Raw genomic sequence first — 25,962 nt, forward strand, 5'->3', positions numbered from 1 at the left:
TGAGACTGCACTCCTTGCTGCCCTGAGGGCTGCACAATTGGATGACTCAGGAGATGTTTGGGGCCTTCAAAGATCCTCTGCAGCTTTCCTCAGTAGAGAGCTGGAGGACAAGCAGCCACCTGAGTCTCCACCCCACTGTGGGGAAAGCCTTTGGACCACCTCAACATGCAGCCAGGGGATGGTCCTGTGCCTCAAAACAAAACCAGCTGCTGCCTGGGGCTGAAGAAGTCTCTGAGGAGGGTCAGCAGACAAACCCAGGCAGCACTTTGGCTGAGGACTGCCTGAGCAGCAAGGCTGGAGACAGGGCCTTGGGGGCACAGTGACATGCTGCTGAAGATGAGCCAGCCCTGACTGGGGACAGAGCTCTGCCAGGGGATGCAAGGTCAGCAGGGAAGCTGTCAGCATTCTCCTTAGTCTCAAGCAGACCTCACTTAGATCCTGTGTGCAGTTTTAGGGATCTCATTTCAAGAGGAAGGTGGAGAAGGTCCAAAAAAGGGCAGCAGAGGCTACCAAGATCACAGTCACAGAATGTCAGGGGTTGGAAGGTGCCTCCAGAGATCCCTGCAGGGCAGGGTGACCCAGGGCAGGGCACAGAGGACACAGCCAGAGGGGACTGGGAGTACTGGGTGACAGCAGCTGAACATGAGCCAGCAGTGTGCCCAGGTGGCCAAGAAGGCCAATGGCATCCTGGCCTGCATCAGCAAGAGTGTGGCCAGCAGGAGCAGGGAAGTCATCCTGCCCTGTGCTCAGCACTGCTCAGGTCACATCTTGATTACTTTGTCCAGTTCTGGGCACCTCAGGTTAAGAAAGATGTTGAGATGCTGGAAGGTGTCCAGAGAAGAGCAACAAAGCTGGGGAGGGGTCTGGGGCACAGCCCTGTGAGGAGAGGCTGAGGGAGCTAGGGGTGTTCAGCCTGGAGAGGAGGATGAGGCTCAGGGCAGACCTCATTGCTGTTTTCAGCTCCCTGAAGGGAGTCTGTAGCCAGGTGGGGGTTGAGCTCTGCTCCCAGGCAACCAGCACCAGAACAAGAGGACACAGTCTCAAGCTGTGCAGGGGAGGTTTAGGCTCAAGGTGAGGAAGAAATTCTTCCCCAAAAGAGAGATTGGCCCTTGGGATGGGTTGCCCAGGGAGGTGTTACCATCCTTGGAAGTGTTTAAAGTAAGAGTGGCTGAGGCACTCAGTGCCATGGGTTAGTTGATTGGATGGTGCTGGGTGATAGGTTGGACTTGACGATCTTGAAGGTCTTTTCCAACCTGGTGAATTCTGTGATTCTGTGGAAAGCCTCCAGAGAAGGAGACTCCACAACCTCTCTGGGCAGCCTCCCCCAGGCCTCCAGCACTCTCACAAAAAAGAAGTTTCTCCTCATGCTGAGGTGGAACCTCCTGGCTTTCAGCCTGTACCCATTGCCCCTTGTCCTGTCCCTGGGCACCACCACACAGAGCCTGGCACCTTCCTCCTGACCCCCACCCCTCAGATATCCATAGACATTGATCAGGTCCCCTCTCAGCCTTCTCCTCTCCACACTAAACACCCCCAGAGCTCTCAGCCTCTCTTCCCAGCACAGATGTTCCAGTCCTTCATCATCCTCACAGCCTCCCTTGGACTCTCTCCAGCAGGTCTCTGTCTCCCTTGCCCTGGGGAGCCCAGAACTGGACACAGGATTGCAGTGTGGGCTCAGCAAGGCAGAGCAGAGAGGCAGCACAACCTCCCCAGCCCTGCTGGCCACACTTTTCCTGCTGCACCCCAGGATGCCCTTGGCCCTCCTGGCCACCAGGGTACACTGCTGCCCATGCAGAACTTGCTGTGCACTAAGACACTGAGGCCCAGGGCCTGGGTGTTAAAGGGGCAGGAGCTGATCTGATCTGGAGACATGGAGGCAGAGGGAGGTCTAACAACAGCCTGTAGCTCCCAGCAGAGACAGCAAAGCTCCTGCTGCTGGGCCAGGTAACATGAGGAACAAACAGCAACCCTTGCAGGGTTATGCTTGACAGGAAGTCTGTAAGAGCTGATGAGGAGAGCCTCAAGCAGCCCTGGGCTTGTGTTGATGATTCCATAGTCCCTTCCTACCAGCCCCTGTAGCAGTGACATCACAGCCAGGTCAGAGGGACACCCAGGGGAGGGCCAGCCAGCCAAGGAGCCTCTAGGGAGGTCAGACACAGCTTCAGCCCTCCCCAGCACCCTGAAGCTAACTGAACTGTAGCACTGTGCCTGCACTGACCCTGCACGTGGTGATGTCCTCTGCTCTGCACCAGCAGAACGATGCAGGAATGCCCCCAGAGCTGAGGAAGCACCAGGGGATGAGCACAGCTGGAGGCACCACTCTGCAGATGGCAAAGCCTGGGAAGCTGCACAGAAAGCCTGCAGCTGGGCAGGCTGCACCCAGCCAGCCCCTGAGTGACTCAGGGGTTTGTGTCTCCCTGCCAGGAAGGGGCAGTGCTCACCAACGCTGACAAGCACTAGGAGTGCAAACAGGGCATGGCAGAGGGACAGCTCTGCTGTCCCCAGACTTTGCTGCCCTCCAATACTTAAGGAACAGGCTGCCCAGGGAGGTGGTGCAGTCCCCACCCTGGAGGTGCTCCAGAAACCTGTGGCCATGGCACCTGGGGCCAGGGTTTGGTGGCCATGGTGGGGTTGGGTCGAAGGTTGGACTGGATCTTGGAGGCCTTTTCCAACCCAAGCAACTCTGTGATTCTATGAAGACAAGGGAAGCACCAGGTGCCATCTGGGCCCTCACATGCCATGGATGCAGGGTAGGGATGGCAGCACTGTGGGCCAAGAGCAGCAGCCCCCAGGACAGCCCTGGCTGGGGAAATGAGCTGAAGGCTGAGGTCAAGGGGATGCCAGGAAGCAACCAGCAGAGGAGGCTGCAGGTGAAGCCATGGCAATAGGCTGCCATCAGCTGGTCTGGGGACAGCCTCCCTGCCAGCTCAGCCTGCCCCAGTGAGTCACAGCTTCCAGGAACACCTCACGTGTGCCCTGTGCCCACTGCAACACCTTCAACCCACAATGAGTGCTGCCCTTGGACTGCCCTCCACTGCCTGCAGTGCCCTGCAGTGCCACAGGGCAGGGGTGCAGAGCAGCCTCCTGCTGAGGTTTGGAAGCAAAGACCAGCCCCAAACAGCTCCAGGGTGCTCTCAGGGGGTGGGAGAAGCTCAGAAAGCCCAAAGCAGTGACAGGCACCAGCAAAGCTGACCAAGAACCATGAGATCCTATGCTTAGGGCTGTGCCTGAACCCTGCCCACTGAGGACAGACTCTGATAAGCAAAAATGCCCTACCCCAAAGCAGCTGGGAATGCTCTTCTGCAAAAAAAGGCTTTCAGAGGCCCAAATTAAATCATCAGGAAAGAGAAAGAAGGAAATTGTGGGCAGCTGTAGCAGTCAGGACTCAGAAGACAAAACTGGGCTCAAGTTGTGCCAGGGGAGGGTTAGGCTGGAGAGGAGGAAAAATTTCTTTGCTGCAAGAGTGGTCAGGGGTTGGAACAGGCTGCCCAGGGAGGAGGTGGAGTTCCCATCCCTGGAGGTGTGCAAGAAGCTGTAGGTGTGGTGCCTCAGGACATGGCAGCTGGGCTATGGTTGGACTGGGTGATCTCAGAGGTCTTTTCCAGCCCTAGTGATTCTATGATCCTCTGGTTCTGTAAGCTCCTGTCCTCACAAACAGGAGCACTGAGGGCAACCAAAGGTCAGGCTTTTAATTTTGACATCCAGGGTAGTACCAAAGCAGCTCCTCCCATCTGCCATCACAAGCACTGGCTCCCCAAAGCCTCAGCTTGAGAGCAGACTGCTGGAAGTGGAGATGAGCCAGGTGCTGGAGCAAGGCCTGCTCTGCCCAAACTGAACCCTCTTTGTCTGGGGGATTCTGCCAAGCCTGGCACCACTCCAGGCCTCCCTTGCCACCTCCCCCAAAGCAAAGTTCAATTTCTTCTCTTTTCATTCAATCTCAGAGGGATCTGGGGGTGTCAGTTGGTGACAAACTCCCCAGCAGCCAGCAATGGTAGCTGGCAGCCCAGCAGGCAGCTGTGTGCTGAGCTGCATCCAGAGCAGGGAAAGGGAGGGACTTTTGCCAAGGGCTGGAAGTGCCAGGATGAGGGACAATGGCTTTGAGCTGGGAGAGGGGAGATGGAGACTGGAGAGGAGGGAGAAATTGTTGGCAGTGAGGGTGGGGAGAGACTGGCACAGGTTGCCCAAGAAGGCTGTGGCTGCCTCCTGCCTGGAGGTGTTGAAGGCCAGGCTGGATGAGGCCCTGAGCAGCCTGGGCTGGTGGGAGGTGTCCCTGCCCATGGCAGGGGGTTGGAGCTGGATAAGCTTTGGAGTCCCTTCCAACCCAACCCATTCCATGACTCCTGCTCCTCCCTGGCACCCAGCCACTGCTGCCCGCTCGCTGCTGCTCAGCACAGGGCTGTCTGCCCCTTACCATAGACTCCCTTCCCCAGAAGCTGCAGGAATTGACTGACTGCTGCCACCATCTCAGCCTTGTTCAGGTCCAGCAGGGACACCACCTGGAAGCTCAGCTGCTCCAGAAGAAGCCTCAGCTCAAACACGTCTCTGACAGGAGCCATCAGGCTGGGGTGGTGCCGGTAGCGGTTGTTGCCCACCAGCAGCGCGACCTTGCCTGTGGCTGGGAGGAACACCAAGAGACAGGGCTGGGAACAGGCAGCAGGAGGCAAGGGCTCCCCTCCCAGGCAGGGGAAATCCTTCCTTTCATCTAGGCAGGAAGGACAGGCCCTGCACTGCTGCCAGCCTGGGGCAGCCTCCAGGATGCTCTGGGCTTGCTGAACCCCTTGACAGAGCTCAGAAACCATCCCTTGGAAAGGGACACCTGGGCAGCTTCCTCTGCCAGCCACACTGCAGCACTGCAGGAGCAGCTGCAGGGCTGAGCTTACTCAGTGCCTGCTCTGCCAAGGGCTGCCAGCACTGCCTGAGTCAGGCTGAGAGGCTCCATCCCCCAGAGGGCTGCAGGAGGGACCCCCCAGGCTCCTGCTTTCATCTGATCGCCACTTTCCACTGCAAGGAAACCAGACTGGCGGTGGTGGCAGCAAGGAGTCCTGCCCTGCTCTGGGAGGTGTTTCAAGGGAGGGAAGAGGTACCACAAGCACAGCACTCTTTTGGTGGGCACAGAGGACAGGACTGGGTCACTCCTAAGGAGTAATCTTGCTGAGACCACTCAGGGCTTGGCAGGGATGGGACTTACCCTGTGCCTAGCACCTATGACCCCCAAAGTGCAGAGCCTGTAGCAATGTGGGCACAAAGGCCTGCAGCAGCCTCTGCTGAGGAGCACTCCCCCGTCCTTTCCTGTGCTGTCCTGCCACCGACCCACAGCCTGCCTTTAACGGAGGGATTCATTGCTTAGGAGCAAAAGATGCCAGCACTCACCAAAGAACTTCTCTGAGCAGCATGGACCTGGAAAAGAAAGAGGGAAATGATTCCCTTGCGCCCAGCAGCCATGCCAGCTCCTACCACAGCCTGGCACCTGCTCAGCAGCCCCCAGCAGCACAGAGCTGGACCAGACACCACAGCTGAGATCTCCATAGCCTCCTGCCAGCCTTCACAACACAGATCTGGTGAGTTCAGGAGGGGTTGAAAACCAGCAGGGCTGGGGAGGTTGTGCTGCCTCTCTGCTCTGCCCTGCTGAGCCCACACTGCAATCCTATGTCCAGTTCTGGGTCCCCCGGGCAAAAGAGACAGAGACCTGCTGGAGAGAGTCCAACAAAGGCTGTGAGGCCTCTGATCATCTTGGTGGCCTCCTCTGGACCCCCTCCAGCAGGTCCATGTGTCTCTTGTGCTGAGGACTCCCCAGAGCAGAGCAGAGGGGCAGGATGCTCTCTCTCTACCTCTGGCAATGGGCTTGCCAGTGCCCATTGCTGGCTCCTAGCCAGCTTCTCCCCCACCCAAGCCAGCCTGGCAGGGATGTTGCCAGGCTAGGAGGCCACCAGCAGCCCCAAACTGCTCTGCTCACCCACGAGCACATCCACGGCACTGCTCCAGTGCTGCCCATGGCTGTTGGAGGCACAGCAGAGGTAGGTGCCCGAGTCGCTGGCCTGTGCCTGGGCAATCTGGAGAGCAAGACACCAAAGCACAGCAGTTATGGTGACAGTCTGCAGCCCCTGCCCAGGGCACCCCTGGTCCTCCTGCTGAGACCTCTTCTCCTGGCCCCAGCTGAGCCTTCCCACGGCTTGTGGCTCCCTGAGCAGCTCAGTGAGACCATGCTCGAAGGTCTGCTGCTAGCCCAGCTCCTGGAGTGGAAGAACCTTCTGCCCAACTGTCTTCCCTTCTCCCTGCAGCCCCCTGACAGCCTGTCACAGCCATCCTCTGCCCCAGTAGCCACTCTGGGGGGCCAGTGTGTGGCTAGCACCAGCAGGCTGCTTGTCTGAACTCTTAGGTGACTGTTTCTTAAAGCCTGGTCACAACCACTGCTCTCCTCTGTCAAGTTCTCAGCTCTCACACATTTCTCTTGGCATGGGACAAGAATCAGAGCAGCACTGGCTGCCCAGGACCTCTGTGGTTCTCCAGCCCAAGCTCCTGCTCAGAGAGGAACTAAAGCCACCAGCGGGTCAGCCTGGCCATGGTTTTGTCAAGTGCTGCAAACCTGCAAGGGCAGGGCAGCACCACTCACTTCCAAATGAAGAGCCTCTTCCTAATCCCCACCCTGAACTTCCCCAGGAAAAGAGCAATCTGAGACCACTGGACCACCTACCACTCCAGCACCACCTACCCCTGCTGAGAAGCTGTCTTGTCCTCCTTACCCTCCACAGGATACCCCAGAAGGATATTCCTAGGGGGAATGAATCCAAGCTGGAGGATGGCAGATTTAGATTAGACATAGGAAGAAGTTCTTCCCCATGAGGGTGGTGAGAGACTGGCACAGGTTGCCCAGGGAGGTGGTGGAAGCCTCATCCCTGGAGGTGTTTAAGGCCAGGCTGGATGTGGCTGTGAGCAACCTGCTGTGGTGTGAGGTGTCCCTGCCCATGGCAGGAGGGTTGGAACTGGATGATCCCTGAAGTGCCTTCCAGCCCTGACAATTATTCTGTGAAATCTGTCCTTCCTGCCTCAAGGAGACAGCACTGATTGGCATTCAGCCAGTGACCCAAAATGACCCCAGAGCTCCTCCTGCCCCCTGACTCTTTGTGTCAGGACTGGCCTAGCTTTGCTGCAGGCACGCAGCACTCCCCCAGCTCCACCACTGCACGGCGCCCTGCACAGAGGCACAAGAGCTGCTCTCAAGCACCGCTGTGAAGCAGCAGAGAGCTGTGCTGAGAGCCCTTGACATGTCTATGATATGTTACTCCTCGGAGCAGCTCTGAAAGCAGCTCATCGGATGTATTCCCTCTTCACCCAGAGTGAGGGGTGACACGTGGAGAGCTTCCTCACAGCCCTGCAGCACAGCACATGAAGAGCTGAGCAGGAGGCTGCTCCTCAAGGGCTGGTACATGGGGAGGCTGGACAAGGGGAGGCTGCCCTCTGCCAGCACTCACCTGAGCACACAGACCAAGGCACACCCCTGCCCGGCCAGGCAGCTGCAAGCCAGGCTGAAGGACTGGTACCAGCCAGGACAGCAATGACAGCACTTTCACCAGACCCTCCAAAGCTTCTGAGGCTCTCCCACCTTGCTGAGCTTCTGCCATCACCCTCCTTAGCAGCCCAAGCTCCTGAGCTACCCCAAGGCAACGTTACCCAGAGCTTTTTTCTCTTCTGGTGCTCCAGCAGGTTGCCGTTGCGGTACCACTGGTAGCTGGGGGCCGGGACTCCCATGGCAGCACAGCGCAGCTGCAGCGGCCTCCCCGCCTCCAGCCGCTGCGCAGTGGGGTTGAGGACAATGAGAGGCTCTCCGTGCCAGAGCTGAGGGGGCAGTCCTGTGAAGCAGTGGTACACAATGAGTCCTCCCTCCAGGAGAACAGAGAAAAGCCACCAAGCTGGAGCCCATCAGACCCCAGTGGCCCTGTGCAGCCTGGCAGAGCAGTGAGCATTCCCCCTCCCGCACCCAGGTGCTGCCCCGCGGGGTGGCCGTAGCTGCAGTATCACCACTGCACCCTTCTGCTGGGAGCAGGGAACCCCTGAGTGACACCCACCATGGTAAGGTGGTGTCCTGCCACTGCCTTCTCAGGCCTGACTTTTGCCGTTTGCAGCCAAGGCCAAGCCAACACCCTTGAAGTTATTTTCACTCAGCTTGGCAACAGCCAAATGGCCTCTTCCAGCCCCTCTGCCTGCTGAAAACTGGCAAACACCCAGCACAACGCTGGGAAACCCATGGTGAGTGGTCAGCAGGTGAGGCAGGCACAGACACATGAGGGGTTTGGGACCACCACAGGAACCTGAACCATCCAGAGGGTGGATGGTCTGGCTCAGGCCTGCAGGCTGCAGCTATCCTGTACTGTGCTTTTTGATCTGGGAAGACACAAGTGCCCCTGGAACTGCCCTGGTCACTGCTGCAGGTCTGAGAAAAGCACCAACTGCAGCAAGGCCACAAGACACACTCATACCTCTGGCCACACACTGGTGGACCTCCACCTTCACCCAGTCAGAGAAGATGCAGTTCTTGTGGAGGTCATTGACTCTGCAGGTGTAGAGCTGGGACTGCTGTGCAGTGATGGGCAAGTCCTCCTTGGTGGCACCAGGAATCTGCTGGCAGACAGACTGAAGGGAAAGCATAGGCAGTAGGCAGCAAGGCCTCCCTCAGGTACCAGCTGTACAAGCAGGAGAAGTGGAAATCCCTGGTTTCCTCCAGCTGCTGGGATGCAGGTGGAACTTTTCCATTCCATTTTCATGGACAGGTCTAGTGGAGCAACCTGGTCTAGTGGAAGGTGTCCTGCCCATGGCAAAGGGTTGGGTCTAGGTGGTCTTTAAGAGCCCTTCCAACCCAAACAACTCTCTGCCCTCCCTCAGCACCTGCAGAAGCCCTTGGCACACACATGCATCCTATCCCCTTCCAGCCTCCTGGATCCCACCAGCTCTGTCCGCGGAGGGTCAGCTCCACCACCACGGCCTGGTGCTGTGCCCAGGGCCCCCCGTGGAGCGCTCCCGGCCTCACCTGGCACTGGCAGAACCACTGGTACCGCAGCGCCGTGCGGCCCTCGGCTCGGCACCGCAGGCTGAAGCTGTGTCCCACGGGCACGGCCACGGACACCGGCTGCTCAGTGATCACAATGGCTGTGAGGGACAGGGCACGGAGGTGGCAGCGACCGGCCGGGCATGACCCCGGGGCTCGCTCCCACCACGCCGGGCTGCGGGACGGGGTCCCTGACGCCCATCCCGGCAGGACAGGAGATCCGGCAGGGCCAGGGTGCCTGGCCGCCCGTGCCTAGGGTGCCTCCGCGGGGCCGCTGCTGGGTGGGCTCCGGGACCCCGCGCAGGGGCAGAGGCAGGGCACAGGGCACGACCCGGGCCGAGCTGCCCGCCGGCCTCTCACCTGCCTGCATCGCTTCGCCGGCGGCTCCTCCCCGGCCTCAGCGGCCGCCGGCCAAGCCCGCGGCAGCTCCTCTCCCGGGGCGGCGGCAGCGGCAGCACCTGCGGCGGGCGGGACGGCAGCGCTCGGAGCTGGGAGGACAGCTGAGGCCCGTCCGGCGGGGCCGCGGCGGCGGGCAGGCATGGCGGCCTCCGGGGCGGGGCGGGCCGGGCGCCGGGCTCTGACTCGCAGGGCCGTAGCCTCAGCGGCTCCCTCGTGACCTGCGGCCGGTCCCGCCGCCCTGGGAAGGTCCCGCGCCACCGGGCCCGCCCCGCTCCCACAGGCGGAGCCCGCGGGGCTGCCCCTCGGAGAGAGGCCCCGCCCGGCCCGCTCCGACGGGGACGCTGCAGGAGGCGCCTGTAGCTCGAGGACCGAAGCTGTCTGCACCTCCCCTGTCCACGGGTGTCTTCACTCCATCCTCACACGTGTCCTCATCCCGTCCCCACGAGTGACCTCCCTCCCATCCCCGCAGCCCCCTTCATCCACATCACATCCCCATGGCCCTCCTCATCGCAACACCACCAGGTGTCCTCGACCTTATTTCCTCACTCCCACCCCGCGAGTGTCCGTGCCCCTTCCCGTCAATAACCTCGCTCCCACCGCCATGCGTGTCCCCACTCCCTTCCCCATGGACGCCCTTGCCTCTTCCCCAGCGGTGCCCTTTCTCCTGTCCCAACAGCCGTCCTCCCCGCGGGTCTCATTCCCCATCCCCGCGGGTGTTCCTGGCCCTGTCCCCACGACATCCCATGGCCACCCTCACACCCTCCCCGCAGCTGCTCTGCCCTCTCTCCCCGATTCCCCACGGCTGTTCTCACCTCTCTCTGAGTGCCCGCGGCTCCGGGGCTCATGGTGGAGCTACGACTCCAGTGCCCGTTCTCTGCCGGGCGGTGGAACCCCTGCGGGGCTGCTTCCTCTGAGAAATCCCCACCGGCTGGGCCGCATCACGAGGCCCCGGGGGAAGTGATGCTGGCCCAGCCCACCCGGAGGTTGCACAAGGCCACCCAGGCTGCTGCAGAACCAGGGCTGGCCGGGGACAGCTGGGGCAGCAGCATGGCGAAGAGCGCCAGTGCCAGGTTCTGCTGTGCTGTGACCCTCACTGGCTAAGTCAGGGCAAGTGAGGTCAGGATCATTAATCCCAAGCTCAGGATCTTTAACCCAAAGCTTTTCACCTTTCAAAAGATGGGAGGACCATGTTGAGAGAGCTGGAAATGGTGAATGGGGTGGTGGAGGTGAGCAGGGAGCCACTGATTGTCATTCCCAAAGACTTCAGAATGGACTGGGCAGGGACAATGATGTACTCCCAAGCCAAGGGATGAAACAGGTCTGGGCTCAGGACTTGGGAGGCCCCATTTGACTGGCTTTCAGCCCCAGGGCAGACAAATATCCCCATTTGGCTGGCTTCTCCCCATGCCTATGGCCCTGGTCAGCAAGTCTTTATGGTGCCAGAAGGGATGGGGCCCAGGACCTCATCATGATGGGGACTGTGGAGAAGCAGCTGTGAGACCAACTCTTGCTCCCCTGCTGATATTTCTCCCTGCTGGGGCTGCAGCAGTGGCCCTGCTAGGGGCTGCCCAAGGGAAAACAAGGCTATCAGGGATGTCTTTCCCAGGTGCCTTCAGTGGCAGTGTGAAAGGTTGCAGGCAGATCTCCAGGACAGTGGAGAGAAGCAGTCGTTGCTGCAAGTGGTCATGGATCACCTCCACAGGGTTCTCTGGGTAGCCCAGGACAGAGCTGAGCCCTGCCATAGGGTCAGAGGGACTAAGCATGGCCGAGGGATGCCCTCCTCTTGCTGTTTTTCTCTTCTAACGGATGGGGAAGATGATGGTGGGAAAAAGCCAAGACCAGCAGAGTTGGTGGATGGAGGAAAGATCTTCTTCCGTGTCATTTCCTCTGTGCAGGATGGGACAGTCACACCGTGCTCCCTGCAGCTGAAGATAACAGCTCTGTTTGATGCAGCATCCTTCCAGCCAGCCAGAGGTTGCTGTGCTCCACACAGACCACTTCTCTGGCAATCAGAGACAGCATCCATCAAACCCCCAGACAAAAAGTCTGTCGTACTCGGATGCTGTAAGAGCCCTGCACAGCCTGCACCAACAGTAGGTGAAGAACCAGGGCTGAGAACTTGTCGACATCACAGATTCACAGACTGCACTGGGTTGGAAAGAACCCCCAAAGGTCATCTTGTCCAACCCCCCACACTCAGCAGGGACACCTCCAGCTGGATCAGGCTGCCCAGGGACACATCCAGGCTGACCTTGAATGCCTCCAGGGATGGGGCCTCCACCACTGTTCCAGTGTCTCCCCACCCTCACTGTGCAGAACTTCCTCTTGATGTCCAAACTAACTCTGCCCTGTCCAGTTTCAAACCACTGCCCCTTGTCCTGTCCCCACAGCCCCTTCTGAACAGTTCCTGCCCAGCTCTCCTGCAGCCCCTTCAGGTACTGGAAAGCAGCTCTAAGGTCTCCCTGGAGCCTTCTCCAGGCTGAACAGCCCCAACTCTCCCAGCCTGTCCCCACAGGGGCGGTTCTCCAGCCCTCTGATCATTTCCATGGCCTCCTCTGGACCTGCTCTGGCAGTTCCACGTCTCTCTTGTGTTGGGGGCGGCCCTGCCCATGGCAGGGGGGTTTGGAGTCAATGACCTCTGAGGTCCCTTCCAACCTGAGACATTCTGTGGTTCCCTTCTGATCACTTGTTGCCGCACTCATGGCCTCTCCTGCCCAGGGAGGATCAGCTTGAAGCCTGCTGTCGTTCACAGTCTGCAGCTCTCTGCTCATCATCCTCCCCCTCTGCAGCAAAGGCTGCTGTGCAGTGGTGGGCAGACAGCTGATCCACAGCAAATCTGCTCCATCCATCAGCCCTGTGCTGGAGGGATGTGGTACCACCAGCGATGTGCCTCTGGAGCACCATACAACAGCCTGACAGGCAAGACGGAGGTGGAACAAGAATAAATCCCTTTTTATTGCGTGTTGTGTTTCCACTAGGCATTAAATCACTGCTGGTAACTGTCTGTGACGTGCACTCACCTCCAACAGCCAGCTTTGGTGCTGTCCCTTTCACATGCAGCCTGAGCAGACGCTGCCACAGACCTCCTCCCAGGGGCCCAGGGTACACACCAGGCTGGCACAGCGCAAGGTGCTCCCCAGGCTGGCATGAGGATGTGGCTGTTGTGACTGCCCTGAGCCATGCCACCGGCCAGGCTGGGAGCCTCCTGCCTACAAGAAACAGGACTGGAATCATAGAATGGGTTAGGTTAGAAGGGTCCTTCAAACGTCACCTAATCAAATCCCCCTGCAGCCAGCAGGGACATCTCCAAACAAAGCAGGTTGGTCACAGCCCCAGACAACCTGGACTGCTATGGTGCCAGCCATAGGGCAGCTCCCACCTCTCTGGGTACCCTGGGCCAGGCTCTCACCACCCTCAGCATCAAACATTTCTCCCTTCTCTGCAGTCTGAGTCTCCTTCTTTCATTTCAAACCATCCCCCTTTGTCCTGTCACAGCAGGCCCTGCTCAAAGTCTGTCCCTTTGCTGCTTTAGCTGATCCTGAGGCACCTTTGAGTGCGAGAAATCCCCCAGAGCAAGGCGCGGGGGGGGGTGGGGGAGGTGTGGGGGTGGTGGTGTGAAGACTGGTGTGAAACAAAAGGGAAAACGTTCCACTTTGTCCCTAAAGGATGAACCAAACCGGCGGTGGCAGAGGAGGAGCTGGGCCCCCAAGCCCCAGGGGAGGCCGAGGCTGGGCCCCTGCCGGGGCACGTCACGGCGCGGCCGCCCCGAGTGACAGCGGCAAGTGCCGGGCAGCTATAAAGGCTGCGCTGAGTGACAGCGGCGGCAGGGCTGCATCAGGGGCAGCCCGGCCAGCGCCATGGGCTCCTCCCGCCGGGCCCTCGCTGGCCTCTACGGACGGGCAACGGGCACCGTGGAGGGGGCAGAGGAGGCTGAGAGCGCGGCCTGGGCCTCCCGGCCGGACCGGCGCAGCTACCTGCTGGGCATCCGGCCCCAGAACAGGTGAGGGCGGCCGGGCCGGGGGCCGGGGCGAGCCGGGCCGGGGGGACCCTTGCCAGCTGCTGCCATGGGAACGTGGGGCGGCCTGGGCCGGGGCCTGCGGGGGACCTTCCAAAGGCAGGCTGGGGAGCTTCGGGGGAAGCGGGGACAGGGCGTGTGGGAGCGGAGCGGGCTGGCGGCAACCCAAGCTGAAAGGCAACACCGAGGGCCCCGAGGTGACGGCTGAGCCTGCGAGCACCATGGCTGCTGGGCCTGCCCCTGCCCCAGGGCTTCTCCAGGCTGCAGAACACGAGTGGTGGCTTGGGCTATCCCACACAGCTCGCTCGCTGCGGGCAGCCCCTCATGTCTCAGAAACGGATTTGGTGTGGGGCAAGTGGCTCTGGGTATGGGGCAGGGGGCTGTGGGTATAGGGCAGGGAGCTGCGGGTGTTGGGCAAGGGGGCTGCAGGCATTGGGCAGGGAGCTGCGGGCATGGGGCAGGGAGCTGCGGGTGTTAGGCAAGGGGGCTGCAGGCATTGGGCAGGGAGCTGCGGGCATGGGGCAGAGAGCTGTGGGTGTTGGGCAAGGGGGCTGCAGGCATTGGACAGGGAGCTGTGGGCATGGGACAGGGAGCTGTGGGTGTTGGGCAAGGAGGCTGCAGGCAGGGGATAGGGAGCTGCGGCCGTTGGGCAAGGGAGCTGCGGCCGTTGGGCAGGGAGCTGTGGGCATGGGGCAGGGAGCTGTGGGCCGGGAGCTGCGGGCGTTGGGCAGGGAGCTGTGGGTATGGGGCAGGGAGCTGCAGGTGTTGGGCAAGGGGGCTGCAGACATGGGGCAGGGAGCTGCAGGCAGGGAGCTGTGGGCAGGGGGCAGGGAGCTGTGGGCATGGGGTAGGGAGCTGCAGGCAGAGAGCTGCGGATGTTGGGCAGGGAGCTGTGGGTATGGGGCAGGGAGCTGTCGGTGTGAGGCCAGGGACTGCCGGCAAGGGACAGAGAGCTGCCAGTGTGGGGCATGGCTGGTACCAGGGCAGGGGCGAAGCCGCTCGGCTGGCCACCAGGTGCTGAGGCACACCAGCGGCTGTGGCTCGCAGGCTCTGGAGCTGCCCTCCCGGCCCCGGGGGGCAGCGCAGCCATCAGCATTATTGGCAGCAGGCTGCAGGCAGGGGCCTGCTGTGTGTGTGCCTTATCTCCCTGCCAAAAAGGCATTGCTGCGATGCAGATAGAGGCTGAGCGGTGATGGGGACAGCATTCCTGGGTCAGAAATGGCCTGCAGCAGGGCTATGTGCAGGACCAGGGCTGTGTTTACACAGCAGAAGGCACGACAAACACGTTGTCAGCTGGGGCTGGCGCAGCTTCGCACAGCCAGAGCTGTACCAGGCGGCCTGCCAGCGGAGGCAGAGGTGTCAGTGCCTGTGTTAGGGGTTCAAATAAAGCCTCTAAATCGCTTTGAATTCAGGAGGAATGCTCTGCAGTCTGGGAGCTCTTGAAACGAGCCTTGCCTCTTCCCTCTTGATGAGTTATTAATAATCCAGCGCCAGTGCGTCAAGCCTCAAAGAACCAGAGATTGGTAAAAATAAACACAGCACCCAAAGAGATCTAAAAAGTGCTGTGTGGCAGCCAGGTGTGAAACTGGGATACTGCCAAAGGGAAGTTTCCTGAACTCACCTCCTTTATGCCTGTATCACAGCTTGTGACCTGATTGCAGTCTGCCTGCAAAACAGAGGCTGTGGCATCTTTCATAGATTCCTAGAATGGGTTGGGTTGGAAGAGACCCCAAAGCTCATCCAGCTCCAACTCCCTGCCATGGGCAGGGATACCTCCCACCAGCCCAGGTTGCTCAAGGCCTCATCCAGCCTGGCCTTCAACACCTCCAGGCAGGAGGCAGCCACAACCTCCCTGGGCAACCTGTGCCAGTCTCTCCCCACCCTCACTCTCAAGAATTTCTACCTCATGTCCAGTCTCCATCTCCCCTCTCGCAGCTCAAAGCCATTGTCCCTTGTCCTGGCACTCCCAGCCCTTGTCAAAAGTCCCTCCCCAGCTCTCCTGCAGCCCCTTCAGGTACTGGAAGGCTGCTCTGAGGTCTCCCTGCAGCCTTCTCTTCTCCAGGCTGAACAGCCTCAACTTTCCCAGCCTGTCCCCACAGGGCAAGTTCTCCATCCTCTGATCATCTTGATGGCCTCCTCTGGACCCAGCTCCAGGTCCTTCTTGTGCTGGGGGCATCTTCAGTGTCAACAAGTGCCCATGTAGTATCCACAACACATCTGTGACCTCAGACCACACTATGCAAAGGTCATCACAGAATGCCTCAGGTTGGAATGGACCTCAGAGCTCATCTACTCCAACCCCCTGCCATGGGATTCTTCTCAACTAGTCTTGGTTGCTAAAGGTTTCATCCAGCCTGGCCTTGAACATCTCCAGGGAGGAGGCATCCACAACCTCCATGAGCAACATGTTCCAGAGTCTCACCACCCTTGTGTTGAAGAACTTCTTCCTCAGCTCCAGTCTAACCCTGCTCTGCCTCAGCTTCAAACCATTTCCCTTGGCCTATTCTGGACACCCTCACAGAATCACAAAATTGAGTCAGATGAGGCTGTTCTGCAGACTGCAGGAGGAGAGTCTTTAACAAAGGAGGTGCTGAGGTGTTGGGTTGCCTATAGCTTGACTTTGATTCCCCCCTGAATGTGTTCAAGTTGCAGCTTTAATCAGTTTAACCATGCAGGAGGGTTCCCCAGCCCTGCATGCAACCTCCACAGCACTCCTAGCCAGCTTCCCAAGCTTTCCTTAGGCTGCTGAGGGGACACAGACCAATGCAGGCTCTTCTGGCTGGCTCCATGCTGCAGCTCAGGCATGGTGAATCCAGGCCCTGTATGCAAAGCTCTGAGGCCTGGAGCACCTTGAGCTTGTAAGGCTGGGTGGCTGCACCCCCAGTGCCACCCATGGGACCCTGCAGGCAAAGGGACACTGTGGTGCCACGTTTGAATCAGCAGAGTGCTCAAGCTCCACAAATATCCCAGTCCTGGTTTTGAGCCATTTCTGTACTTGGTGGCCAAGAAGACCAAGAGCATCCTGGGGTGGATTAGAAGGGCTGTGGTTAGCAGGTCCAGAGAGGTTCTTCTGCCCATCTGCTCTGCCCTGCTGAGGCCACATCTGGAATATTGTGTCCACTTCTGGGCCCCTCAAGTCAAGAAGGAGCTCAGGGAGCTGCTTGAGAGAGTCCAGCCTAGAGGCACAGAGGTGCTGCAGGCAGTGGAACTCCGTGTGAGGCCAGGATGAGGAAGCTGGGCCTTGGGGCTTGGGGCTTGGAGCTTGGAGCTTGGATCAGAGGAGCCTGAGTGCTGCCCTCATTGCTGGGGATAAAGATGTGCTGGGCTGGAGCCAGGCTCTGCTCAGGGATGTCCAAGGACAGGCCAAGGGGCATTGGGGGCAAGCTGGAGGCAAGCTGGAGCAGAGGAGGTGCCAGGGGAACAGAAGGGAAAACTTTATCCCTGTGAGGGTGCTGAGGCCTGGAGCAGGCTGCCCAGAGAGGTTGTGGAGTCTCCTGCTTTCATCCTCACCTGGCTGTGTCCCTGTGTGCCCTGCCCTGGGTGACAGTGGATCTGTTCCCTCTAGTCCTGTAACTACTTGATACCCTAAAAGTCCCTCACCAGCTTTCTTGTAGGCCCCCTTCAGAAATTGGAAGGCCACAATAAGGTCTCCTCGGAGCCTTCTCCAAACTGAACAACCACAAGACTCTAACTCTCTCAGCTTCTCCTCTTCTGCTCTGGCAGGGGGCTGGGCTGGATGATCTCTGGAGGTCCCTTCCAGCCCCTGACACTCTGTGGCTCTGTGCTGGATAAAGCCTACGGCAAGGTCATTTCCTTTTGCCTGTTGACTTCAGCAGCTGCCCCTTCTGTTGGAGCAGAAGCAGTGAACAGATACCCTCCAAAGAGCAGAGCTGACCTTTCCCTCTGCTCATGTCATTTTCCAGTTTCTCTGATGAATTTGGGAGGAGCAACATAAATGTCTCAGCTACCTGCACAGCCCTGAGAGCACCTGCAGGTGCTGGAGGCTTGAACTGGGTCATGGTCCATGATTCATAGATTCACTGAATGGGTTGGGTTGGAAGGGAGCTCAAAGCTCATCCAGCTCCAATCCCCTGCCATGGGCAGGGACACCTCCCACCAGCCCAGGCTGCTCAAGGCCTCATCCAGCCTGGCCTTCAACACCTCCAGGCCGGAGGCAGCCACAGCCTCCCTGAGCAATCTGTGCCAGTCTCTCCCCACCCTCACTGCCAACAATTTCTTCCTCATCTCCAGTCTCCATCTCTCCTCTCCCAGCTCAAAGCCATTGTCCCTCATCCTGGCACTCTCAGCCCTTGTCCAAAGTCCCTCCCCAGCTCTCCTGGAGCCCTTCAGGTACTGCAAGGCTGCTCTGAGGTCTCCCTGCAGCCTTCTCTTCTCCAAGCTGAACAGCCTCAACTCTCCAGGGAGAGGGCATTCCTGACCTCGGAGAGCAAGGGCTTTGAATACAGTGTGGCTTTTGATGCTGTAATTAACTGATGTAACATAAAGAATGGGGAGGCAAGGGAGAGGATGGTGTGGCAAGAAGACCTTCAGAAAGTAGTGATGAGTTTAATTAAATCCAGGAACATCTGGAGAGCTTGCCTGGGAGAACTTGAAAAGCAAGATGGGTGACATGTGTCAAGGAGCAGAGAATAGTCAGCAGGCCTCATGAACTCAGGACATACTTGAATTTGGTGGGTTTGGAGCTAACAAAAGTGTGAGACAAAGGCTGCAAGCACAGAACTGTGGTAGAAAGGTTCCCTGGTGGTTAGAAAGCAACAATGGAGATTTTCAGCTGCAGAAAGTGTGGTTTCTTCCAGGCTTCTCTGCTGCTATCTGCCTGTGTATGGGCAGGGTGAGCTTCATGGGGGTTTTGCCCTGCTTTCCTCACTCATCCTTCAGGCAGCAGAAAGTGCAGTGACATGGGAGTGTTGCTCACAGCATGGGAATGGCTTTATGAAAGGACACTAAAGTTAGAAATCCATCTGGGTGAGGAGTGGCTGAGAGCAGCCTGGAGAAGGCCTTAGGGGTGTCAGTTGGTGACAAAGTCCCCAGGAGCCAGCGATGGTCCCTGGCAGCCCAGAGCCAGCTGTGTGCAGAGCTGCATCCAGAGCAGGGAGAGCAGCAGCACAGGGAGGGGATTCTGCCCTTCTGCTCTGCTCTGCTCAGACCCCACCTGCAGCACTGCCTCCAGCTCTGGGGCCCTCAGCACAGGAAGGACCTGGACCTGATGGAGAGGCTCCAGAGGAGGCCACAGAGATGATCAGAGGCTGCAGAACCTCCTCTGTGGAGCCAGGCTGGGAGAGTTGGGGCTGTTCAGCCTGGAGAAGAGAAGGCTGCAGGGAGACCTCAGAGCAGCCTTCCAGGACCTGAAGGACTCCGGGAGAGCAGGGAAGGGACTTTGGACAAGGGCTGAGAGTGCCAGGCTGAGGGACAATGGCTTTGAGCTGGGAGAGGGGAGATGGAGAGTGGAGAGAAGGAAGAAATTGTTGGCAGTGAGGGCGGGGAGAGACTGGCACAGGTTGCCCAGGGAGGCTGTGGCTGTCTCCTGCCAGGAGGTGTTGAAGGCCAGGCTGGATGAGGCCTTGAGCAGCCTGGGCTGGTGGGAGGTGTCCCTGCCCATGGCAGGGGATTGGAGCTGGATGAGCTTTGGAGTCCCTTCCACCCCACCCCAGTCCATGGTTCTAATATTTACCTTTGGGAAGATTCTTGCCTGTGAGCTGCAGCTCAGTGTCAGCAGCTCAGTGTCAGCAGCTCAGTGCCTTTCCTTTGCTGCTCTCCTCACATACCTGACAGTGGACATCGTGAGGAGCAGCTTCTGGTGAGGGTGCCTTGCCTGCTGCCCTGGCAGCTGCCAGGGCTTTGTTCCTGTGCAGGAGGGGTTGGGTGGTTCTGCTTTTCAGACTCTGACATCACAAAGCTCTCAACTGTAATCTGCACAGGGTGAGAGCAGAAGCTGTCAGCCTGCCTGGGTGCTGCCTCAGCCACAGCCATGAGCCAGGACTTCCAGACAGCTCTCCAGATGTCCTTTCTGTAAGAACTAGCTGAGGATGGAGAAGTCTTGTGCAGAGAAGTGCAGTTTTATCTACAAACTTCACCTGAGTCCTAGGCAAACTCCTCTTTGTAGGTGAAAAGGGCTGCAGAACTGCAGAGGGCTCTGGAACAGCTCTGTGAGGGAAGGCTGAGAGGTGGAGCTCCCCGATCTGGAGAGGAGCAGTGTGAGGGGGATCTCATCAGTGCTGAGCAGTACTTCAAGGGTGGGTGTCAGCAGGATGGGACCAGGCTTTGTTCAGTAGTGCCCAGGGACAGGACAAGGGGCAATGGGCACAGACCGGAACAAGTCCATCTGAACATGAGGAGGGTGAGTGAAGGGTGCTGGAAGCCTGGAGCAGGCTGCCCAGAGAGGTGGTGGAGTCTCCATCTCTGGAGACTTTCCAACCCCACTTGGATGTGTTGTGTGTGACCTTCTCTAGGTGTCCCTGCCTTGTCAGGGTGGTTGGGCTGGCTGATCTGCAGAGGTCCCTCCCATCCCCTGCCATCCTGTGCTTCGCTATTCTGTACCTCTTGCCTATGCAGATGTCTGCTCCTTGGCCTCATCACAGCATTGCCTCCTTGCTTAAATGCCTTCCTGCTGCCCCAGGGTGGCTGTGAGTGGATATTTCTGGCATGCAGTGCCAGTGGCTGTGGTGTATTTTTGGAGGGCTCTCTGTGGCTGTGGTGGCAGTAGAGCTCATCAGGCTCCCTTGCCACCTGCCTCCTCTGGCTGGAAACCATCCCCACTCCTGCAGCCCCTGCTGTGCACACAATCCCGGCTGAAGGTGAAGGATCTGTTACCAAAATAGAGTGAGCTGAGAGCCCAGTAGGGCTCAGTTCCTCAAAAGCATGGTGAGCTTTCCTGGGGCAGAGGAGGTCCTCTCAGCAGCTGGGCACCTGGGACCTGACTTTTGGCAGCAAGAGCTGCATATGCCCAAAAGGAACTCTCTGTGGCACCTGGGGGAGGTCAGTCCATTGGCCTTGCTGGGTGGAAGTGTCCCAAGCTCTGGTAGGAGGGACAGTACCCAGCAGTACCCAGGGGAAGGGCAAAAGTCAAGGCATGGATGATTCCTCTCCAGTGCATGGAATCTCTAGGACAGGGAGGGTTTGTCCCTGCTGCTGTGGTTATCTGCACAGTGATGCATTGCCTGAGTGTGGGGGATGGAAATCTGCACTGACCTCACTCTGCTTCAGTGAGGGGAGAAAGGTGTGGGGTGCAGGAGGCTATGTCCTCACACCAGCTCAGCCTGACTCTTGTTCAAGGTGATCAGGGAGCAGGAGCAGCTCTGCTGCGGAGCCAGGCTGGGAGAGTTGGGGCTGTTCAGCCTGGAGAAGAGAAGGCTGCAGGGAGACCTCAGAGCAGCCTTGCAGTACCTGAAGGGCTCCAGGAGAGCTGGGGAGGGACTTTGGACAAGGGATGGGAGTGCAGGATGATGGACAATGGCTTTGAGCTGGGAGAGGAGAGATGGAGACTGGAGAAGAGGAAGAAATTGTTGGCAGTGAGGGTGGGGAGAGACTGGCACAGGTTGCCCAGGGAGGCTGTGGCTGCCTCCTGCCAGGAGGTGCTGAAGGCCAGGCTGGATGAGGCCTTGAGCAGCCTGGGCTGGTGGGAGGGGTCCCTGCCCATGGCAGGGGATTGGAGCTGGATGAGCTTTGAGGTCCCTTCCACCCCAACCCAGTGATTCTGTGATCATTCTGAGCTGAAACACACAGCTCAGAGTCCCCCTCAGAGCATGGCAGAGGCTGATCCAGGAGCTGTCACTTCATTTATTGCTTCCCACCTTCTCTCTCTTGGTGAACTCCAGCTCCGAACTGTTCCAGGCAGTCCCTGTTCATCTCCCCTCAAAGGCAGCTACCTGCAGCAAACAAAATCTCCAGCTCCCATGTGGCTTTGTTCTGTGACCTTGACAGGCACAGGCTCCATCCAAGGTATCTCCTGCAGCTCCATGGCACTCACAGCTGCCTGGTCATGGGGTGCCTGATAGCCGTGGGCTGTGGAACAGCCACCTCCTGCCTCTGCTTCAGGGGTTTGATAAGGAGCAGGACACATGGCAGGAGAAGAGCCTTAAGGATAAATACACAGCTGTGAAAGCTTCACTCTCAGCTTTGGAATCAGAGAGTCACAGAATGGTTTGGGTTGGAAGGGACCTCCACAGCTCCCCCAGCCCAAGCCCTGCACTCCGCAGGGACATCCTCCCCTAGAGCAGGTTGCTTACAGCCTTGTCCAGCCTCACCTTGAAGATCTCCAGGGATGAAGCCTCAACCACCTCCCTGGGCAACCTGTTGCAGTGATCCAGCAGCCTCCTGCTGCAGAACTTGTTCCTTACATGCAATCTCAATCTGCTCTGCTCTCATTTCAAACCATTGCCCCTGGTCCTGTCCCTGCAGGCCTTTGGGAACAGTCCCTCTGCAACCTTCAGGTCCTGGCAGGCTGCTCTGAGGTCTCCCTGGAGCCTTCTCTTCTCCAGGCTGAACACCCCCAGCTCCCTCAGCCTGTTCCCAGAACAGAGGTTCTCCAACCCCCTGATCATTTCCATGGCCTCCTCTGGGCCCTCTCCATCAGGTCCAGGTCTTTCCTGTGTTGAGGGCTCCACAGCTGGACACAGCACTGCAGGTGAGGTCTCAGCAGAGCAGAGCAGAGGGACAGGATCCCCTATCCCCGTCTCTGGCCATGCTGCCTTTGCTGCAGCCCAGGCTGTGTGAAATGGTACAAAAGCTGAAAGCTGAGAAGACACTCAGGTGGCTTGTGCTTGACTCGAGGAGCATTAACCTTGAAGGCAGAGAGGCCCCTGTGAAATCTTATCCTTTGCAGTCTGCATGTGCAATACAGGCCCAGTAGTGTCACGAGTCAGAGGGCCACTGAGAGGGAGCATTGCTGGGGACTTGCCAGGGCCTTCCCTTTGCCCTGCTCTGGGCATGGAAGGGCTGCTGGACCTCAGGGGGCTCTTCTGAGGACCTTCTGTGCTCTTCAGCAGCCTGGGCTAGTGGGAGGTGTCCCTGCCCATGGCAGGGGGGTTGCAACTAGGTGATCTTTAAGTCCCTTCCAACCCAGACCAGTCCATAATTGATTCCACCATTCTGTGGATCCTGTTTCTGACAAAGCAAATCTTGGAGGTCTGAGCTTTGCTGCCCCTGACAGGTTCTGCTCTTTGCATGATGCCCTGCACACCTTGTGGTGCTGTGGAGGAGCACTGCAGTGTGTTAGTGACTGCTGCAGCTCAAGCAGCTCGAGCCCAGGCACTTGTACACAGAAGCATGGAATTGCTTGGGTTGGAAAAGCTCTCTAACATCATCCACTCCAACCAGCAACCCAGCACCACCATGGCCCCCAAACCATGGCCCCAGGTGCCATGGCCACAGGTTTCTGGAACACCTCCAGGGATTCACAGGCTCGCAGGATGTTAGGGGTTGGAAGGGACCTCTGGAGATCATCAGACTCCAACCCCCCTGCCAGAACAGGATCATAGAATCTAGGGATGGAGACTCCAACACCTCCCTGGGCAGCCTGTTCCAGTCCCTGACCACTCTTGCAGGAATTTTACTAATCTCCACATGAGGATGGAACCAGTGTGAAGCCTATTTCAAGGCCTCCTGAGCTCATGTCAACTTCCATATGAGGCCATGAGCTGGAAGGAGATTGATTTCTTCATCTCAAGGAGAAGGATTGGAGAAGGAGGAGTAGTTCCTGAAGTGATTGCATGAGAGGGTTAGAAAAGCTGTGGGATTTCAGATAAATGCTTTTCAGACAGAGACCTTTCCAGAGCCAGGGAGGTGAGGTCCCAGCCTGGGCCATCAGCCTGAGCAGTATTTTGTGGTGATTAAAAAGGAGTGAGTGGTGTTGACAGTTCTGCCTCCTGCCCTGGCAGCAGGACTGAAGTGTGGCAAGGCATGAAAAATGAGGCAGACTGTCTGCACTGCTGGGGAAAAGTGAGGAGCTGGAGGGCAAAACCCTTCAGAGGATGATAAATGTCCACAGAGGTTTGAAAGCATCTGAGAAACAGGAATGCAAAGATGGAGTAAGGCTGGGGGGAGGACCAAACAGAGAGGTAGGATTCAAAGAGTCACAGACTGCACAGCCCCCTGCACTCAGCAGGGACACCTCCAACTGGAGCAGGCTGCCCAGGGACACATCCAGGCTGACCTTGAATGTCTCCAGGGGTGGAGACTCAACCACCTCCCTGGGCAGCCTGTTCCAGTGTCTCCCCACCCGCACTGTGCAGAACTTTCTCCTGACGTCCAACTGCTCCAGTTTCAAACCACTGCCCCTCAGGCTATCCCCACAGCCCCTTGTCCAAAGTCCCTGCCCAGCCTGCCTGGAGGTCCCCTTCGGATACTGAAATGCAGCTCTGAGGTCTCCCTGGAGCCTTCTCTTCTCCAGGCTGAACAGCCCCAACTCTCCCAGCCTGGCCCCACAGAGGAGGTTCTCCAGCCCTCTGATCATCTCTGTGGCCTCCTCTGGAGCCTCTCCAGCAGCTCAGGTCCCTCTTGTGCTGGGGGCCCCAGAGCTGGAGGCAGTGCTGCAGGTGGGGTCTGAGCAGAGCAGAGCAGAGGGCAGAATCCCCTCCCTGTGCTGCTGCTCTCCCTGCTCTGGCTGCAGCTCAGCACTCAGCTGGCTCTGGACTGCCAGGGACCATCGCTGGCTCCTGGGGACTTTGTCACCAACTGACACCCCTAAGGCCTTCTCCAGGCTGCTCTTGGCCACTCCTCACCCAGCCTGGGTTTGTGCTTGGGATTGCCCCACTTTAGACTTTGATTCATTCACATTGAGACTTTGATCCATCCACCTCAGAGGTCTTCCTCAAGCTAAGGCAGTCTTTTGCCTTCATCCAGTAACTCAAGTGGACCCAAGCTTGCTCTGGGGGAGTTGCTGCTGCTGCCTTTCAGCAGAGCCCTGCAGTGTGTGGGCTAACAAGATTCTGGGGATCTGAGGACACAGACAGCTGAGTCCCAGAGGGATGAGCCCAGGGCTGCTGTGCCTCCTGAGGTGCTAGCAGGGGGCTGGGTTTGCTGGAGATGGTGAAACCCAGCATGACTGTTCCCAGCTTGGGCACTCCAGAGCTGATTTTGCTCACTCTGGGCTTGAAATTCTCCTGTGGGAAGCAAAGCTCCTTAGAATATTGAGGATAAACTTCACTTAGCAGGGAGGATCTTCGTGTTGATGGCCCTTTTGCTTTGATCCTGCCCGGGCTCCTCGAGGGACCCTCAGCCCCTGCCTAGGGACGTGCAGTGAATGAGGGTCAGGCTGTGTGCTCAGCCCTGAGGCTGCTCTCTCTTTGATTACAGTGATGAGCACAAGGGGGTTGTGGTACAGGCCCTCTCCATCCTGACTCTTGCTATTTGGGTGATTTGTTTTATGTCCCACCCCAGACACCTTCCCACTTGTCTTGTGCAAGAGAAGCATGATTAAACCCCCACCCCTGCTGCCTGCCCTGGCATTCTCCAGCAAACCTTTCAGGATCTTGCCTGCTGCCTCCTCAGGCCCAACTCAGCTCCTTAGCATTCCTGGAGGCTAAAAGAACATTTTTTCCCTTGCAGTGGTATGCAGATTCTCTTTTGATTCATTAAAAAGCTGAGGATGGAGACAGATGAAGCCCAGGAGTTGTGTTCCAGCTAGACAGAGCTGCCTGGGGACCGCCTGGAGCACAGGTCGCTGCCACTGCCCCTGGGGTCACCTGGGGAGGTCATGCTTGGGAAGCTGTGGAGGAGGAGGCTTGTGTGCCCTGGGAAGCCAGGACAGGGAGAGAGCAGCTGGAGCTGCCATGTGAGCTCTGCAAGCTGCTGGGACAGCTGGGAGTGCTGGATGAGGCCAAGGGGACAGAGTGGTCAGCAAGGCAGGTAGTGCACAGGCGTGCCCTGGGTGCTAGAAGGGCCTTGGGGCTCAGAGGGGTGCCCCAGGGGCTGGCACTCAGCTGGAAAGACCAAATTCAACTGTCTAGCTTCTGCCCTGGGCCAGCATGGAAGATGGATGGGTGCTGATCTGCAGCCTGCTATGGCTGGTATGGGATTTTTCCAGCTGGATAACCCCTGATCCACTGCCTGGGAAGCACTTGGCACTGGGGAGGGATCAGGATCATGTGGCTGGGGGTGGAGAGGGTGAAGCTGCTGCCAGAAGGGCAAGGGCCAGCCCTGTCTGTTGGGTTAAAGCTGCTCCCGAGCTGCTGGCTAAAACCTCTGCTTCCTTTGCTGTCCTGAGCTGAAGGAGAGGAGCCCATGGAGCCCTGCAGAGTGCTGTGGGCTCTCTGCAATGAAAACCTGCAGCTGTCTGAGTTCAGCTGCAAGCTGAGACACTTCCAGTGCTTGGCTTGGGGGCTTTGCCTCCACAGGTGGAATCCCAGAATGGTTTGGCTTGGAAGGAACCTCAAACATATCTCCTCCAATCCCTGCCATGGTCAGGGACACCTCTCAGCCAGACTCATCTGCCCAAGGCCTCATCTAGCCTGGCCTTCAACACCTCCAGGCAGGAGGCAGCCACAGCCTT

General features: G+C 58.5%; 2 protein-coding genes across 2 annotated transcripts in view; one reads left to right on the forward strand and one right to left on the reverse strand.

Annotated features, from left to right (window-relative positions):
- The window catches only part of LOC128972226 (mucosa-associated lymphoid tissue lymphoma translocation protein 1-like), a 31,476-nt gene extending 21,332 nt beyond the window's left edge, over positions 1-10,144 (reverse strand). The window contains exons 1-8 of the mRNA XM_054388096.1: positions 9,986-10,144; positions 9,401-9,780; positions 9,023-9,215; positions 8,475-8,628; positions 7,669-7,847; positions 5,954-6,050; positions 5,371-5,397; positions 4,412-4,615 (exon numbers count right to left, since the gene is read on the reverse strand). Of these exons, the coding sequence (XP_054244071.1) occupies positions 4,412-4,615; positions 5,371-5,397; positions 5,954-6,050; positions 7,669-7,847; positions 8,475-8,628; positions 9,023-9,215; positions 9,401-9,780; positions 9,986-10,144 (1,393 nt within the window). The remainder of the gene's footprint in view (positions 1-4,411; positions 4,616-5,370; positions 5,398-5,953; positions 6,051-7,668; positions 7,848-8,474; positions 8,629-9,022; positions 9,216-9,400; positions 9,781-9,985) is intronic.
- A 3,143-nt stretch (positions 10,145-13,287) lies between these two features.
- Positions 13,288-25,962, forward strand: part of ALPK3 (alpha kinase 3) — a 44,629-nt gene continuing 31,954 nt past the window's right edge. Inside the window, exon 1 of the mRNA XM_054388097.1 lies at positions 13,288-13,439. Within this exon, the coding sequence (XP_054244072.1) occupies positions 13,297-13,439 (143 nt within the window). The 5' untranslated portion in view covers positions 13,288-13,296. The remainder of the gene's footprint in view (positions 13,440-25,962) is intronic.

Source organism: Indicator indicator, chromosome 16 (assembly GCF_027791375.1).
Source record: "Indicator indicator isolate 239-I01 chromosome 16, UM_Iind_1.1, whole genome shotgun sequence".
Lineage (NCBI taxonomy): Eukaryota > Metazoa > Chordata > Aves > Piciformes > Indicatoridae > Indicator > Indicator indicator.